Here is an 18,404-nt window from a genome sequence, read left to right as displayed (position 1 = left end):
TTTGAATTAGCTCATTAAACATAGGGGGAGAAAAGCAATAACTGCTTAGTTTACAGAATCATCCCCAAGAGTCTTGGCTACGGATCCAAGGACAAAATGAGGCTGAGTATGCATTAATTAACTTTGTTTTGGACAGGATGTGGGCCTCTGGGATTCTCTGTATGCTGGTTCAGGTCAGCAAAGATGCAGGCTCCTGAGTCCAAGCTCAGGGAGGCCCCACGTAAGCTGATTACTATGCCTCACCCTCCTTGCTTAGCATCTGCCCATGAGCAGGCTAAGGTCAGTGCACTTTCCCTAGCCAGTCATCAGAAACAAAGGAGCAGAAATCTGCCAACTCTCTCCCCCTACTGAATTCAAACCAGAAAGATTACAGTTAATTTGCTGACAAGGTCTTCATAGGATCGGGAGAGAGGACAGAAAAGCAGTGCTGAGTTTAACCCAAACTTTTTTTAAGAGTCTGTGTAACTAAAAGATTAATAAATTATAGTACTCTGAAAAACAAAATTGAAGAGGAATTCAGAAAATCAAAAGATATTCCTTGCTTGTAGATAGGAAGGAACAACATTGTAAAAATGGCCACATTCTCAAAATTGTTATACAGATTTAATGCAATTTTATCAAAATACCATTAGCATATTTCACACTAGAGAAAACATTACTAAAATTCATCTGGAACCATAAGAGATCTATAATAGCAAAGGCAATCTTGGGAGGCAAAAGCCAGGAAAGAGGCATCACAGTCCCAGACTTAAAGTTATACTACAAAGCTGCTATAATAAAATCAGCATGGTACTGGCAAAGAAACAGACCTGAGAATCAATGGAATAAAATAGGAGATACAGATACAACTATAAACACACTCTGGCACCTTATCTTTGACAAAAGGGACAAACATGTTCACTGGAAGAAATATAGCCTCTTTAATAAATGGTGATGGAAAAACTGGCTCTCCACGTGGCTGAAGACTTAAATTGGACCCATGCCTATCACCATGCACTAAACTAAAGTTAAAATAGATCAAAGATCTAAATATTAAGACATAAACACTAAACCTACTTCAAGACAAAGTAGGTAGAAATCTTGAGGACATTAGGGTAGGCAAAGCATTCCTGAAAAAAACCAAACTGCGCAAGAAGTACTTCAAAGAATCAACAGCTGAGATCTCATCTTATTAAAAAGCTTTTGAACACCTAAAGAAATCATCAACAGAGTGAAAAGAAAACCCATTTTGGGAAAGATTTTTTCCAACTGTCCCTCAGACAAAGGACTTTTATCTAAAATTTATAAAGAATTGAAAAAACATCAAGCCACTAAAATTTAAAGACCCAACTGAAAAATGGGCATCTGAGATGAATACACAGTTCTCAGATGGAGAAATACAAATGGCAAATAAATATATTTTTTAAAAGTTCAACATTACTGGTCATTTGAGAAATGTAAATTAAGACAACCCTGAGATAAAAAAGAATGGCTAGTATCAAGAAATTAACCAATCACTAATGCTGGTGGGGCTGTGAGGGAAAAGGAGCTCTTCTCCATTGTTGGTGGGCATGTAGACTGGTGCAACCACCATGAAAATCAGTGTGGAGAATCCTCAAAAAACTAGGATTAGTAGTTTCATTCGACCATTATTCCCCTTCTGAATATTTTCCCAGGAGAATTGAAAACATCATACCACAGTAACATATGTGCACCCATGTTGATAGCTACATAATTTGTAATAGCCAAATCTTGGAAACAACCCAAATGCCCATCAGGTGAGGAATGGATTAAAAAGCTGTGGTATTTTTATACAATGGAATACTGCTCAGCCATAAACAATGAATTCAAAGCTTTTATACGTAAATGAATGCAACTAGAAACCATATTCATAAGTGAAATAATAAGATTTGCATGTGTAAACACCATACTGTCTCACTAGTGTAAGAAGCTGAAAGAGTAAATAAGATCCAAAAGTTACAATAGACATAGTAAAAGAGAAAGAAACTGCTTAAAGGGAAATTATATTGTTGGATCAATCTCACATGCCTATATCCGATAACTTCAGCAATGATTTTGAAGATAACAATATGCAATATAACAACCATTGTTAAATTCCTATCATCTTGTTTTGAAATCCTATATTACTTTTTTTGTGTTGTTGTCATTTTGCTTTTGTTGATGCTGTATTTTTCTCTCTTTAAAAATGCTGTATTTTTTTCTCTTTAAAAAAAAAAAAAAGAAAGGATCTGTGTACCGCTCTCTGTTGCTTTTGGCTTCACCTCAGACACTTCCAAGGAGGGGGATTTCACCCTTTCCTATCAAGTGAGGCTCACTGTACCCCATTCACCCTAATTTATACCCAGTTAGTAATACTATCTCCTTTGACTTTCAAGGGCGTCCCAACTTGGACAACATATTTTATGGACACTTTGTGACAAGAAAGCTGTTTTGTAGCTCAGTGTTCCTAAGAGCTGACCAAAGGTCAGACATTTGTGAGCTTCATGCTATGAGTGGTATTATCATTACCATCACCATCACAGGCCAAGATTATGAACCTGCAAAGTGAACGAGAAGACTTCAGGATCAGGCATGTGAACTCATAATCCATAATGCTAACCTACTCTTCCCTTACAGCTGAGCTGCCCTACATCTGGCCTTCTGTTTCACATGCTTAATAAGAAAAGGTTCCCTGTCCAAATCCCCAAGTGTTTCCACTGACTTCCTCATAGGTGGTCAGCTGAACAGAGGAGACTAACTTTGAAGCGCCTTGTTGTGCTCCAGATACTGTGCTTAAAAGAAGCCACTGTCACCTTTCCATCATCTCATCTCCACTCCACCTCAGCTCACACATTCAAGGTCACACTCACAGCAAGCTGTGGAGTTAAAATTCAAACCAAGTTGGTCTGATTTCACCACCTGTCTTCCTGTTATACCACATTGTTCCCCAAAGATCATTCAATTTTTATAACCTTTTGTAAACTTGAGAAGCAGAATAGTAATTCTTCCTAAATGCTGCCTCTTTGAAACTGCTCATGGAGCTCAAGCACGAGACCTCCTCCATCACAAGTTGATAGATTGGCTCCTGTGTCTGAAAAAAACAGCTCTTTGTGGTAGCTCAGGAAGATCTGTGGCACCCATCTGCAAATGGACTCTGTCTTGGGAATGTTTATCTGAAGTTCCCCTGGACCAAAGAGTTTGAGCAATTTATAGTGTTTGAGCCCTGTTCTTCCCTTGCATGGATCTATTTTGCTTGTATAGTGATTAAGGGTAATATTAACATGAAACTGGTATACATTCACTCATTCATCCATTCAGTAATGAGTTTACTGAATGTAAACAATAACAAAAGTTATATTACTGCCTGACCTCGTGTTGCAAGCTTGCACCAAGTATCCCATGTAATCCTCACAGAACCCCAGGGTGAAGCACTGTCATTTCCTCTTGTTCCACGCAGCACCTGAACCTTGAACTGGCTTAGGCACGCACTGTTTTAAAGTGGGCAAGCCATGAGCTAAATACTACCAGGCCTTCTGAGTCTTTAACAGCATACACAAGTCCATTACTAAGCAGTTCTGGCCCTTGTCCCATTTACAGCACTGTCCTTACCAGCACTTTTAACACAGGATTCAGAGAACAGCTGGCCAGTGGGAAACAGCATCCGCAAAGCCTGTGGGCCCACAGGACAGGGCCAATACTCAGATCCTCACTAAGTGCTAGGTGCTGACAATTGCTGGAGTCTCTGTCCCCAGAGTGACCCTCCGTCAGCTGTGTTAGAGGATGCAGAGGCCACGTTTCTGCTTTTCCTATCAGCACCCAAGAGTGTCTTTTCCATGACATCACTTTTAGGCTAACCCAGATTTTCTGTCCTACCTGTGTATTATGTATTGGCTTTTCATGTATTGGCTTTAAGTAACGGTAATACAGGTTCATGGCAAAAAACATTCATACATATATAAATATGTGTGCATATAATCACCCTTAATCTCACTGTTGAGGGATAACTACCAAGCATTCTTGTGCATATTATTACAGATCTTTCCATGAGGCATATACATATAGTTCTTTTTTAAATAAACCTTTGGTCACTTGCATGATTTCAGTTGCTTTTTTTCACATCAAAGTACATAATTAAGGGGCCGGAGATTTAGTGTCTGCTTGGCAAGTGCAAGGTCATGAGTTTGATCCATGGTACAAAGAATAAAAAAGCACAAAACTGTAATTAACATTTTTCAGTGCTAGTGAATATACTCTGTATCATTTATTTTCTGTATTACATGGTATTCCATAATGGCAATAGTCATGTAATGCCTCCCTGTTGTCAAACATTAAGACTGTTTCTTGTGTTTTCAAATTGTAAGCAACACTTTGTTGTATATACTGATGCCCCAGACCGCTTTAAAAAAAAAAAAAGATAAAAGTGGAATATTTAGGCATACATGCTATGGTCTTTACTAGAAACTGCTAAATATTCACATAGAAACATGTCACAAATCACACAGCTCTATACACCAAGGCACTCTCTTTCCTGCACCCTCACTGACACCCCCAGTTTTCCATCTTGTTTATTTTGGTGCCTCTATCATCACACAAACAAAAGACAGCCCCTGTCCTAACCTGGCTCTTCTTCCACTCAGAGCCTTCTCTATCCTAGCTGAGGGGGAGGACAGAGAAGATTGCGCGTCAACCCTCAGTCACCTCATGGTCTTGGAGACTGATCCCCCAGGGATTGATTGTTCAGGGACTGAAGTTAGAGGGAAGCAATAAATCAATGCTGTGATCTCATCCTGGAAGCCTGCCTCACTCTTGGGACTTCTTGGTTCCTTTATATGTTCTCCCTGTGCCCTCCTGCCATTCCATTTCATCCGTGCTGTGCAGACTCTTAAATCAGCACTCTCTTCTGAGTCCAGGGCTCATGAATCCAACTCTGGATATTAACTCCACTTGGATGGCCCACAGACATCCTCAGACTCAACAGCTCTAAGGCAAACTCACTGTCTCCTCCTCTTACTCATTAAGCCCCTCCTCTAGCATACTCAACCCAGTGAGTGGAACCTGTGTTCTCCCGTGTGCCAGAAGCCTGTAACTCAGAGCCCTCCCTCATGCCTGTCATTCTCTACTCCTACCCAGTAATTAAGCATGAATCTCATCAATTCAATATCTTAAATACCTCTGTTATTTCCCAGAAGGACCCTAATCCAAACTAATAGGTGACTTTTAATGACCTCTAAGTTGGGATAGATTGGATGGGAGAGAAAAGAGAAGGAAAGCAGCATTTTCTGAGCACCTGTACATGCCTGGAGCTGGGATTTGGGTAATATCCATTTATGTCACTAAATCCGTGGTTCACAGATGGGGAAACAGGTGCCAGAGATGAAGTAGCCCAGGAACCCAACCAGGGCCAGCGTTTAGAACTCGCATGTGATTCTTAGGTGTGACATACGTGGAGGAAACTTCCCTTCTTGGCGAGTTTCATGGGGCCAGGGAATGACTGTGAATCACTTTGCTTATCTGGGAGGGTTTAGCCGGAACTTGCATCAAGTCACATTCTATTTCTGCCATGTATGGGAGAGAGGAGAGTCTAGCAATTAAGAGAATGGATGCGAGAACAAGACTATTGGCATTCAAGTCTCAGCTCTGCTACTTATTTGCAATAGAAATGAGCAGGTAATCAAGTTGTTCTGCTATGGACTAAGTGGTGACCACCCAAAATGATGCATCCATATCCTAAGTGCCATAGCCATGGATGTGACTTTATTCTGTAAAAAGAGTCTTTACAGATTTGAATAAGAGACCTCAAGATGGGCCATCTTGGATTAACAGGCCCCAAGTCCAGTAACAAGTGTTTTTATAGGAGGCCTATGGAGGAAAGGTCAGAAGAGGAAAGGAGGAATGACACAGCCATAGCAGAGAAACAAGGACAACCACCTCCAGCTACACCAGATTTGGGGTCTCCCCTGTAGCCTCTGCAGGGCCCTACCAATACCTTGGTTCTGGACTTTCGCCCACTGGAGCCCAAAGAGCACAGATTTCTGTGGTTTAAAGCCACCAGGTTTGTAGTAATTTATTATGTCAGCCTTAGCAAACTAATAAACTCTTTGTACTCAACTTTTTCATCCAATCATGACATATGATAACATTTATTCCATAGGGCTACTGTGAGGATTAAATGGATCAATACACATTGAACAGTAGCTATCACAAAGCAATCTGACAAATAGCTCTTAAAATATTTGTTATGACTCTTTAATAGTTGTGTGACCTTTAACTACTCATAATAAAATACCTGGTCTATATCAAAGCTATAGTTAGCTTCTTTCATTTCAAGTGGATTCTCTCAATCCTCCTCTGTTCTATGGACTGCTAGTATTTGATCTCTGGCCTAACTACAGAGAAGTCACAACCCACCAAAGGGAAGAATTCAAAAACTTCCAGATGCCTTTGCCCTTACCAAGTGCTCTGGCCCCATCACTGGGATACTTAGGAAAGTGACCTTTTCTTTTCTAGCCTGATTGCCACATTTCATGGCTAGGGGAGTGGGGTAAAGGGATACATGACAATGACTGATAACTGACCAGGGTCATCTGTGATGACAATAGGTCAGACACAAGAGATGAGGCAAAATGATTAATTAATATGCAAGCACTCCTTCAATTCCTCTCTCCTTCTTTGGAACTCTCCTTCCACTCCTCTTGCTAATGAAATCAAAGCCAGTGAAAGCCTGTAATTACATTTGAAGTAATTAGAAACCTGCTTAATAGAAAGCTTAAGACAGCAAGTCCAAACCAATAGATTACCCATTGATACTATTATTCATGACAGCATCCTGAATCATCCTCCCTAGGGTAGTCCTTTTGTGGGTCTCCATTGGACCCTAGGGAGCTCTAGTGAATTTACATAAAATATAAGCCCAAAGCATATCACTCATAGGAAGAAAGCTTTAGAATTGCACCTTCCCTAGTTTCTAGAACTCTCTCCCATTGGTGAAAGTCAAAGTCAGCAAAACAGATTCACTTAGGATCTCTTTTAAAATACATATTTGAAATCTGATCCTATTGCACTGAAATTCCTTGTCTTCTTTGTGTCGTCTTATTTTCTGGCTCAGAGCATCTTGGGTTCAGTGTGCGGGCAAAGTAGAGTCTGATTCAACAGACCTGGGGTAGAGTCAGAGTTTCTGCATCTCTAGCAACCTCTTCTACCCTGCTGCTACTGCTAGAGAGGCCAGATTAGACAGAGGAGGGAGCCAATGTGAATGACAAGAGAGCAGTCTTTCTTAGTCCCACAAATGGCCTTACTTTCTTATTTTAAACTTCAAGTGTGTATCTTGAAAAAGCAGTGAATTTTCCAATTGAAGGAAGACACCCTATGTCAGGAAAAATCATAGCTCTTGACAGCTCTTTTGTCATGATCTTTTGTCATGTCAAGAACAGCTTAAACTGTTCTTTATTCATAGTATACAAAACAGGCCAAAGCTGTCTAGGGTTGCTCTGTACTCACCCAAGATTGGGAGTCCTCTGGATTAACAATAAGAACAAACTACTGGGACTTGGAGGCTCCACAGCAGGCGAAGTGATAGTGCTCCACTGTCTTGGGGAATAAAATGTAAAGGTGGGACTTCCCTAATTTTGGCATCACTGCATGCCTTCCTGGACTTTGATCTTGGCTGATCTTGGGCTAAACCAGCCTCCTGTGTCTCCTGTGTCTACTGTTACAAATTACCACAAACTTGGTGGCTGAATACAAGGCAATTTCTCCTCTCAGAGTTTTGAGGGGCCAAAGTCTTAAATCAGGACTACTTTCCCTGTAGGGGCTGGAGGACAGAATCCATTCTCTGCTTTTTCTGGCCTCAGGTGGCTACTGTTCTTCCTAGTCCGTGGCTGTGTGATTGCCAGTATCCAAAATACTCACATCTCTCTCTGGCCTGCCCTCTCTTTTGAGTGTGTGTTGTCATATTTCACCCAAGTCCCTCTTAGAGGGACACATGTGGCTACACTTAGGGCCCCCCTGGGAAATCTGGCACAACATTCTCAGCTCAGTATCCTCAACCTACACACTTGCAAAGACCTTCTTGTTATTTTGGCCATATAAGGCAGTATACACGGGTTCCAGGGATTGCAGCATGTCTACTGGGCAGAAGTGGAGATTGACCTTTTTGTAGCCCATCAAGGCCAGTATTGCTGAAACACCCAGAACCAGAATGCAGAGTGTGTGGGGATAAATTAAAGGCCTTCTTTCTGTCCCTTGAACACTCTTTGCTCCTCATACTCACACATGCCTATGTGCCTGCTGCCCGCTCTGCTTGGGCACCACTCCTCCCCTCTCTCGCCTTTCATTTCTTTCCATAAACCTTCACATCAAGAGTGCTTTCTTCAAAAATACCTTCCCTGATCTCCTGGACCAGGCCTGTCCGCCATCACATGACCCAACCTTGCAGAGTTGGAATTTGACATGTTTTATATAACTTTTTTTTTTTTGTTACTGTCCTTGCCTGCTCTGTGTATTTTATTTTCAACACTTAGCACCTGATAGATATTCAATAAGAATCTGTTCAATGAAGACTTGACTCCTATAACTCTTGGCTTCAACTCCTGCACCTGTGTGTGTTAGTCAGCTTAGACTGTTATAGACTGTGGGTGTCCTGGATTCTGTTAAACAAGAGAAATTGATTTTTCTCACAGTTCTGGAAGTTAGGAGCCTAGGATCCAGGTGCTGTCAGGGTTGGTTTCCTTGGAGGGCTCTCTTACTATCTGGAAGACAGCTAGCTTTCTCAAAGCCTTTCCTTTGTGTGTTCCCTAGAGAGAGTGTGCAAGGACAAGCAGAGAGCGAGGAAGAAAGGTCAGGCTGATGTCAGGTCTAGCCCATCTTATTGAAAGCCTGCTTAAATTATGCAGAGCAGTCCAGGTGCATGGCTTTAGGAACTGTTCTGCATGTTTCTCCACATTTCTGTAATCAACAGGTCACTAACTGCTTCTCATAAGGACACCAGCCCTATGAGGTTAGGGTCCCACCCTTATGCACTAACTTAACTTAATCTCATTAAAAGCTCTATCTCCAAATAGCACACTGGAAGTTAGGACTTCAGCATGTGAATTTGGGGAGGGACACAATTCAATCTATGACAATCTGACCTTGAATTGGTTTGTGTCCATAAGGCTGGATTCCCTCATCCCAGCTGCTTGAGGATGAGAGAGTTTGATTATTAAATGACATGAAATGAGGTAACAGGTATGGTGTGCCCCACACATTATGTGACCCAGTAAGGATCTTGGTTATGTTCTTTCCAAAACAGTCATGTATTGGAGGGTAAGTCCATTATTTGTGGGGTACAAGAAAAATCAGGAGATAGCAGAGAAGTGAAATTGGAAGGGGAAAACATCCAATAAAAGAAAGGATCATTTTCTAACTCATCACCACAACAGCACCTTGAGTTTCATCTCACGAAACTCAGGCATTGGTGAGGAAAAGATACCTCACAATCACCCCTCACCTCCACCACAAAAGAACTGGGGAATCTATGCACCTAACTCGTCAATTATTGGTTGAGGTCTTCCTTGAGGGGTGTTGATTCTCCTCACATCCAGCCTGCTGTGTGCGGAGACCAGGCAAAATGTTCAGGTGAAGAGATGGTGGATGTGGCTAGAGGAAGCTGGACCAGCTCTGTTAAAAAGAAGACTTGTGGGGGCTGGGGATTTAGCTCAGCGGCATAAGCACCTGCCTTGCAAGCAGGCGGTCGTGAGTTCGATCCCTAGTACCGATAAAAAAAAAAAAAAAGAAGACTTGTGGAACTGTGGACAGGTTTGCTGTCTGTCTAGTGAGTTATCAGGACACCTTAGCTGTTCTCTGTAGTGGTGGGCACAGTGTATGTAGTAGTAGTAGTTTTCAAAGCACTAGAGATTTCCTTGACCAAAGGATTCTGGAGCCAAATGTGTGTAAGGAATGTATATTACATGCTTGCCTTTGGGAATTCAACACTGAAGCTCTGAGATGTCCTACAGTTGTGATGTCAAGCTTGTTTGAATCCTGCAACTTCAAAAATCAATCATACAAAGCCTTTTTCACTTAATATATACTTACCTTTTTAAGAAATGCAAGTTCTATAATTCATGCTTTTCAGATTATTCATTCAGGCCAGTGAAGTTACACCTGTGAAATAAAACTCAGAGTTTCTGCATGCTTCTGTTTAGCCCTGTACAATAAATGAGTACCTAGCATACAGATAGCATTCAGTAAATATTTATTATTGCAACAGATTTCGAATGATGTCAAAAATAAAGAAAAAGAATACTGAAGATATTGTCACTACAAATCTTATGAAAGATGACCATCTGGAGTCCAAAGTGACTTATTTTGAAGAGTTTGGGGAAAGTTCATCTGAATACATATTTCTTAAAATACTGAATTGAAAGATTTTATTCTTGAATCATTTAAATGAAATTCCAAATAAAATAAAATAAAATAAGGACTACTTGGCAAGAGAAATGGTGCTTCCTGCCCAGACCTATGTGAGAGTGCAGATTAGTGACCTGGTGGTTCTGGTGTTCCTCTGGTCCAACCTCACTAAAAAGAGTACATTGATTTCCATTTCCTACCTCTGTGCCTCACCCATTTGTTGAACGTTAAAGTTTGCAGCTGTGACCTGACTGCAGCTGAAATGAATCAGATTAGAGGACTTCTGACAAGTGCAACCCCTTTAGCCTTAATGCCAGGCAGAACTTACTATTTGTTGGTCTCAAATGTCAGCTGAGGCCAGGGTGAGTCCTTGTTACTCCAACTTTCTCATTTGTTCACAAGACCTAAGGTCTTTTTCAGCCTGAAACAGTTGCTTCAGAAGCAACAAAGCATACATGACAAGCAGGATTTGGAACAAACAGGCTTTTCTCTGTAGCTCCTCACCCCAGCTGGGTATCCCTGCTATTTTTGCCCGGTAGTCCTCAGAATGGCAACTTCAATGACAACTCATTGCCTGTCCATCATTATTACAATGGGTGCTTTAAACTAATTATTCTTGGAAGCTGAGATGGGTGGAGAATATAAAACAAGTTTGTTTTATTGCTTGCTTGATTAGACACTTGTATAACTAAATACCCATTTCCTAAGAAAGTATTTCCTGGCATTTACAAAAGGCAGAAGCCAATACATAGATGCATTCTCTTTATACCTTGCAATTGGAAATGCTGGTATTTCCAAAGAGTAGGGATAGGGAACTATAGCCACCCAGGTTCTCATGATAAGTACCTCTTACTCCTTCTTGAGCAGTGACAATGTGGGTCCTGAAAGGCATTGTATAACTTAATCTCAGAAGTGACAGCTCATCATTTAGGTGGTATCCTGCTTGTTAGAAGCAAATCATTGGCTCTATTCCATGCTCAAGGTGAGGGGTTTATACCATACCCTGAATACCAAAGCTAGGATCACTGGGGACAGCCCTATGTAGAAGTAGCCCACCGCAGTGATGTGTGTTGTTCTCTAGAAATGAGCATGCCTTAACTTGATTCTTTTAACCCTTTCCTGCTTTGGGAATCATGAGTGGCATACTTATCTGGACTCCAGTGCCTTGCCAAACTTCTCTTTCTAAAAGAGAATAAAGAAGGAAAACAAGGGATGAGCCGGTTCTGCTAAAAACAATTTCCACTGTGAGAAATACACGGCATGTACTGACACTGCAATATGAAGAGGGCTCCAGTAACTCCGGTTGGCTACTTACTTTATAGCCTCTTAATGAATATACTAAAAATAGATCTCTAGATGTTAGAGACGTAGAAGCTGCATATTTGGACACTGAACTCCTTTTCCCATCCCCCACTCTGCAGGGAGCTTTGGTGATCATTTGAGATTATTCAAAGCTTCACTTACATTATCTTAATGTGCGTGTTTGACATTATCCATCTGATTTTGATATAAATGCTTCACCAGCAATTAAGCCACCTCCTAATTGACTGAATTATTACTAGCATTTTCTTGCAGCATACACCGTAGAAGGAAGGGAAGGAAGGAACAGCCTGTCTTAAGAGAGGCCTATGGATGAACCTTAGAATAGAAATAGACATAGGTGTCTTAATTTCAAGCAGAGTTGTGACTATAGAATTTTGTAAAGGGAAAAGCTTAAAAATACACCTGTAGTGATATGACAACTATTTCCTCTTTCTGTTTCCTTTTGTGCAGATTGTTTCCCAGAGGAAGCTGTCCAAGTCTCTGCTGAAGCACGGGAACACAGCCGGGAAATCCTCCATCACGGTGAGCCCTCCCAGGACCCTCCCTCAGCAGCTTCTGCCCAGGTGGCCAGCCTGGCGCTGGGTAGTGGACTGGTTGGCCACACTGCACCCCCAGGGGTGGAACTGCCTGGGGTCTTTACATTTATCAGAGCTACCTAACTCTTCAGTAACATTTAATTCAAGGTTTAGTTTGTTGCCTAAGAAGTGGAGAGTCCAGCTCTTAACACTCCTCCTAAATATGCCTTAGTCACGTGTGATTATATAAGAAAATGAATTATTTGAAATCAAAAGCAAATAGTGTTCATAGTCACACTGTGTATCGAGTGTACCACATAGAGCAGTTTTAGTATCTCGGGATGTTCTATTGAGAAATGCTGAACGTATTTCTAGAAGCCTAAAGTTTCATGCTGGTATTTGAAACTTTGCCATCTCAAATTAGAGCTTATGAGAAAAGCAAAGAAAACAGTGCATCTGTTTAGGTATATGTGTGAAAAGAGAAGGAAGGAGAGACCAAAACAGACAGACAGACAAAGACAGAGTGACAGAAAGAAAGAAATTAAGAAAAATCTAAATTGCTAGGAAAGCAAGTTGCCAGGAAGCAAAATTCTCTTCCTGTGACCCTCCCTTTTAACTTGAAAGTGGCTGATTTACTCTTTTTAAACAACATAATTTCTTTAAAGTTCAAAAGAGCTCCAATGGTGAAAATTGTGGTCATTCCCCCAAGAATTTACTTGAATTGTTTACTTGAATATTTTAATTATCTTCCTGTTTTTGTAGTGCTGTGAATTGAACCTGGGGCTTCACATGCTAAGCACACACAGCACCACAGAGCTACGCCCCCCAGCATCTTTTGCTTGAACGTTCTGAATAACACTGCCATGTCGGCTTTTTTCTGAGTGCCATATTCAATAAGGAATCAACTAGTCTTTGAAGACCCTAACAGTGGTCTAAAAAGTCTTGAACCCAAAGACTCATTTTCAAAGCCTACATCCCCAGTATAAAATTTGTCATAGATTTTTTTCCTGGGAGGGGGGACTAATCTTGCTGCCTGTTTACTGAGAAGGCATCTTAGAAATTTTCATCCTTTGTATACATATGCAAAATTTTAATCTCCTTTCTAACTGTAAGTATTTAAAGAGTAGTTTTCTTAATCTCAGATCCATGGATCAAAACATTAGTTTCAATAGCTTCAGGAAAACACCTGGAAATGTGAGATTTTCCAGACCTCTTGGGCTAGAAAAGATCACAACTTTGAGTTTCTAGAGTTGTCGGTGATTACAGAATACCTAAGGGCCACCACCCAAATTCAATGTAAAATGTCCTAAGCTACTATGAGACAAAAGAGAATGAATTAAAAAAATATGATTTCTAGGTTATCAAAAAGTTCTTGAGTTTTTCCCATATACCTGGACTCAAGTTTTGAATTTTCTGTTGCTCATGTTTCTTTGAGTCTGCTCCTCTTTAGACAACCTTTTTAGCTTTACAGTAAGTGTAAATAACTTAAAAATTTCCCAGAGGCTACCATTGAATATTCAGATTAACTCATAATAGAAAAATTGAGCTCAGATAAAATGGAGATACAATTGAATTAAATTTTAGTATGTCAAAATGACAATTTGATAAGGATGTTCATTTATGGTGATCTCTGAATTTACATCAAAATTCTAGCATTATTTATACATGATTTAACCTTTATACAATTAGAGTGACTTTAGATTTTTGCTGATTTTGTGAGTATTGGTGTTTTTGTTTTGTCTTTTGTTTTCCTTTTTCATCAACTTTTGTCTGAGGTTTTGAAATTCACTGGCTATTAAATATTGGAAAGCACCTTATGAAAGAGCCTGCTAGACTTTATTATTTCTTCACTTTAGATTTTTATCAGGAATTCTCAGGGCTTAGATCCTGAGAATTTTTCCTTCTCCCTCCTTCTCTCCCCACAACTCTTCCATCTTCTCCCCCCCACCCCACCCTTTGTCACTGTCACTCAGAAAACTCAAGGACAGGCTTTTTTGTAGGGGAGGCCAGATAATAAGATTGAGGCTTAACTGACCTCCTCTTTCAGCTCGAAGGAGAAGAGTGGCAAGCTGTGCTCCTCTGGTGGCAGGCAGGTGTGCTGGCATGTTGCAAGTTCCAAAAAAAAAGTCAGCACAGCTGAGATCCAGTTGTTCACCCAGCCATACAGCATAGACAATAGGAGCAGATGGATCTTGTGCTTGCTCAAGGGTCTAAGTAAAGAAAAACAGTCAGGTGAGCCAAATGCTCAGGGCTTTTGCCTAAAGAGCGGCTCTCCTGGCCCCTCTGCTCCAAATTAATTCTGTGTCTTTCTGTTTTTCATCATTTGCCCCTCAATCAGAGACAAAGTTATTGGCTGGTTCCTACACTTTCTTAAAATAGAAATTAGAATATTTCTTTGACAACCATGTAACCATTGGTCTAGAATACATAGAAATCATTTTATTCCCCCATTCCTTAATGGTCTGACCTGAAAAGAGAACTATTACTGTTCTTAACACTTTGTAATTTGCCAAGTAGGAAAAAAGATAAATAATGTGATTTGTGGAAATACCATCCAATATCAAGTATCCAGAAACCTCTTCTAACTCCCACTCCTGGTATCTTTTCTTCCACCTTGGGCCCCATTCCTCATATTCTCATACTGAGCATAAAAAGAAATCTAGTTATCTAGTGCTGCCTAGAGAATTCCTTTCAATACCTGGAAATGGTGTGCTATGTTCACTAGCTTTGTGGAAAGATTCTTTGCCCCACATCTGCTTTTGAATTTTGCTGGCTCATGAGTTCCTGGTGCATCCCCACTGTAGCTGACTGTGCTTTGTCCTTTAGGTGATCGCTGAAGAATTATCTGGTAATGACGACTACGTAGAACTTGCGTTCAATGCACGGAAATTAGACGACAAGGTAAAATGTTTGGCATTAACGTTATTGAAGGAAGTAATAAAGCTAGCATGCACAGTTTAATAAGATTTCTCCCTGCAGCTGTTTTTCCCTTTCAACCCACATTATTAAATTGATCAAAGATTACAGAGAGGTCCGCAAAGTAAAGCTTTCCCCAGATTGAGAAATGGTTCATGAGAAGAGGATGGGACTATAATTAAAACAGGACAGTTTTATTACACTAAGACTTCATTTGTGTTCAAATGCCACAGATCATAAGCACAAGAAAATATGATTTAACCCCATTGTTAGGAGTATTCTAAGAGAAAAGAGAAGATGGGTAAGGGAAGAAAATCTGCATTTATTAAGCATCTGTGTTTGCCAGTTACATGGTAAAAAACTTTTCATACATTATCATGTCCAGCCCTTTGTGCAGCCCCCATGTAACAGGAATTACTAACACTTTTCAGATAAGGAAAGGGATTTAAAAATGAAATAACTTGTCTAAGGTTACTCCATGCATCAATTCAGAATCTCTGAGTAACAGACATCAGGACACAATTATTTATGCAAGGATTTTACTAGCCAAAGTGTCTGTATAAAGATCATAGAGTCAGGGAAAGCCAATAGACCATGACAGAAATCTGTCCAGGAATGGTAGAGCAAGGGAACAAAGTATAGGTGGAAAGTTCTTGGGATGCCACACAGGCTGAGGAAGTTTCAAGATATCTTAGAGCCAAACTCAGCTGCTAGGGAGTCGCACGGCTCCCAGAAAGTCACCTGCTTTAATAGTTGTGCACTCGGGGCTGGGGATTTAGCTCAGCGGCATAAGCGCCTGCCTTGCAAGCGGGCAGTCGTGAGTTTGATCCCTGGTACCGATAAAAAAAAAAAAAAAAAAAAAAGACAAAAAATAGTTGTGCACTCAGTGACAGGCTGGGAGCAGCGTGTCTGGCGACAGTGCAAGTGCAGGGATGCATTTCAGAGCTCAGCAACCTGTAACCTTCAGTCAATTATATTCTGCAACTGCAGGTCTACAAGACACATTTTCATGGCTACTGCACTCTGCTAGTGAGTGGTAAAAGTAATGGTTTAATCCCATGTCAGTCTAACTTCCATCGGCTCTGTTATGACTTCTACCCCATCAAAGGCCATGTTAGTCATTCATATATGATGTATATGATATATATATATGCAAGTTATGCAATCTCCATATTTTAAAAATATTGGAGGTTTCCTTCCCAACGTCATCATATAATATTTATGATTGCCCACCAAGTAGATCTGTAAGTCAATAAACAGATCATATCATTGGAAACATTCACATAGGACTTCACTTTCCTAGAGTAAGAGTAGAGAATGGGTGATTTCTGGATGCACCACCACCTTTTCAAAGAATGGCTTACAGGCATTAGCCTAAAAATAATAAAGCAGCGTCTCAAGCCACCATGCAAAGTCTTAAACAGCAGTTCACATCTTGACATTTCTCACTTACTTTTCACCTAGAAAAAATTGACTCTTTGTCAATTCATTCATCAATTCATGGTTTTATCCATTGATTTATTCACTCATTCATTCTTCATTTGCCAAACTGTGTTGAGTGTTTATTATATATGAGATACTGGGATTAGAAAAATATCTGAAAAGATCTACCAATCTCAAACCACAATCTTGAATTCATCACCTAAAATGAAGCATAAACTTAAAAAAATGCCAAAGGAATGCTATATCCATGATAAGACATGATAATAGATGTTCAGTAATGAGCCAGGCGTGGTGGTTCATGCCTGTAATCCCAGCACTCGGGAGGCTGAGGCAGGAGGATTGTTGTGAACTCGAGACCAGCCTGGGCTATAAAGTGAGCTCAAGGCCAGCCTGCACTGCATAGAGAGACCTTGTCTCAAAAAGACAAAAAAAAAAAAAAAAAAAAAAAAAATAGATGTTCAATAAGAAAAGCAATCCATTCTGCCTGGAGTGATCAGAAAACTTTCTGTCCTTAAAAGCTAATTGCCATTTAATAGTTTTAACACTTTTGAATAGACAACTACTATCTTTTCTTAAAGTTTAGTATATGTTTGCAGTACACAGTGGTAACGTTCATTGTGGAGAGCTGTATGTCTATATAACACATTTTAATCTTTTTTTATCCCCTTCCTCTCCCCTTCCTCCATATTCTGGTCTCCTCATTTGCAAAAGATCTATCTTCCTGTTTCCTATTATATCTTTTATTTTGCTTGTTAATGTATTTATATTTTAGCTTTCTCATTTAAGGGAAATCATGCACTATTTAAGCTTGTGTGTCTGATTTCACTTAACATTATGGTCTCAAGTTTTGCAACAAATGGTTCACATTTATCCTTTGTAGAATTGTACTCCATTGTATATAAATACCACATTTTCTCTATCCATTCATCTGTTGATGGACGTTTAGGCCCTGTAGCTAATATGTAGCTAATATGCTGACAGTGTATGTTCTGGGTCCCAGTACTCAGCTCACACTAAAAGACAACTGCTATCTTTTAACATTAATATGAGCCAAATCTGGAACCCAGAAGATTTGTGTGTGTGTGTGTGTTGTTTTGTTTTGCAGTATTGAGGCTTAATTCAAGGGTCAATCAGCTAGATTCCTAGCCTTTTTGTTTTGTTTTGGTTTGGTTTGGTTTTTGACAGGATCTCATGAAATCTCGAAGCTGCCCATTCTGGGTTCAAACTTGATATCCTTCTGCCGCACCATACCAGAGTGCTGGGATTACAGACATGTGCCATCATGCCCAGCTGGGAGTGAGCTTTTAACCTTCACTTCTCTGAACTATTCATTCACTGTCTCCCTGAGTTTCAGAAAAATTCACAAAACTGCTCTACAGTGTCTTCCTCAGTGAAAGTGGGAGTCAGTGGTTCAGTATGTAATAGTTTCAGGCTACTCACTTTCTGGTCCATAATGGTTTCTCTCCATCTAATCATCTCTGTGATACCTCTAATGTGTCATGCAACTGATTTATATTACAGCACAATGCAGAGAGACTTGGGGCTTGCTGGTGGGCCCATTGGTCTCAGGTATTTGAACAGTGTCCCTTTAATTAGAAGACTACTTCCTCATGAGCTGAACACTTCATCTGCAATTCCTCATTCAGTGCCAGTGACCATTCCCACCACTGGCTGCACTGACGGCCTGGGCCATGGCCACTGCTGAACCTCGGAACCCTAGTCCTTCATAAGGGCTATGGTTCTGAGCCCTTATGAAGGGCTGTGAATTATTCCAACTCCTCATCATCCAGAAAACAAAGCAGGGGCCCTTGCTCCAGGTTCCACTGGTGGTAAATGGCC

General features: G+C 40.4%; 1 protein-coding gene across 3 annotated transcripts in view; it reads left to right on the top strand.

The window, feature by feature from the left end:
• Positions 1-18,404, top strand: part of Cpne4 (copine 4) — a 501,318-nt gene that overhangs the window by 349,880 nt on the left and 133,034 nt on the right. For all 3 annotated transcript variants that reach the window (XM_063248997.1, XM_063248995.1, XM_063248996.1), the window contains exons 4-5: positions 12,142-12,213; positions 15,033-15,107. In XM_063248997.1, coding sequence (XP_063105067.1) covers positions 12,142-12,213; positions 15,033-15,107 — 147 coding nt within the window. The remainder of the gene's footprint in view (positions 1-12,141; positions 12,214-15,032; positions 15,108-18,404) is intronic.

This window comes from Cavia porcellus, unplaced genomic scaffold, assembly GCF_034190915.1.
Source record: "Cavia porcellus strain 051 isolate PalLab524CR breed Dunkin Hartley unplaced genomic scaffold, mCavPor4.1 scaffold_5, whole genome shotgun sequence".
In the NCBI taxonomy this organism is placed as follows: domain Eukaryota; kingdom Metazoa; phylum Chordata; class Mammalia; order Rodentia; family Caviidae; genus Cavia; species Cavia porcellus.
The sequence above is the reverse complement of the archived record's forward strand: the minus strand, read 5'-3'. Positions and strand labels throughout refer to the sequence as shown.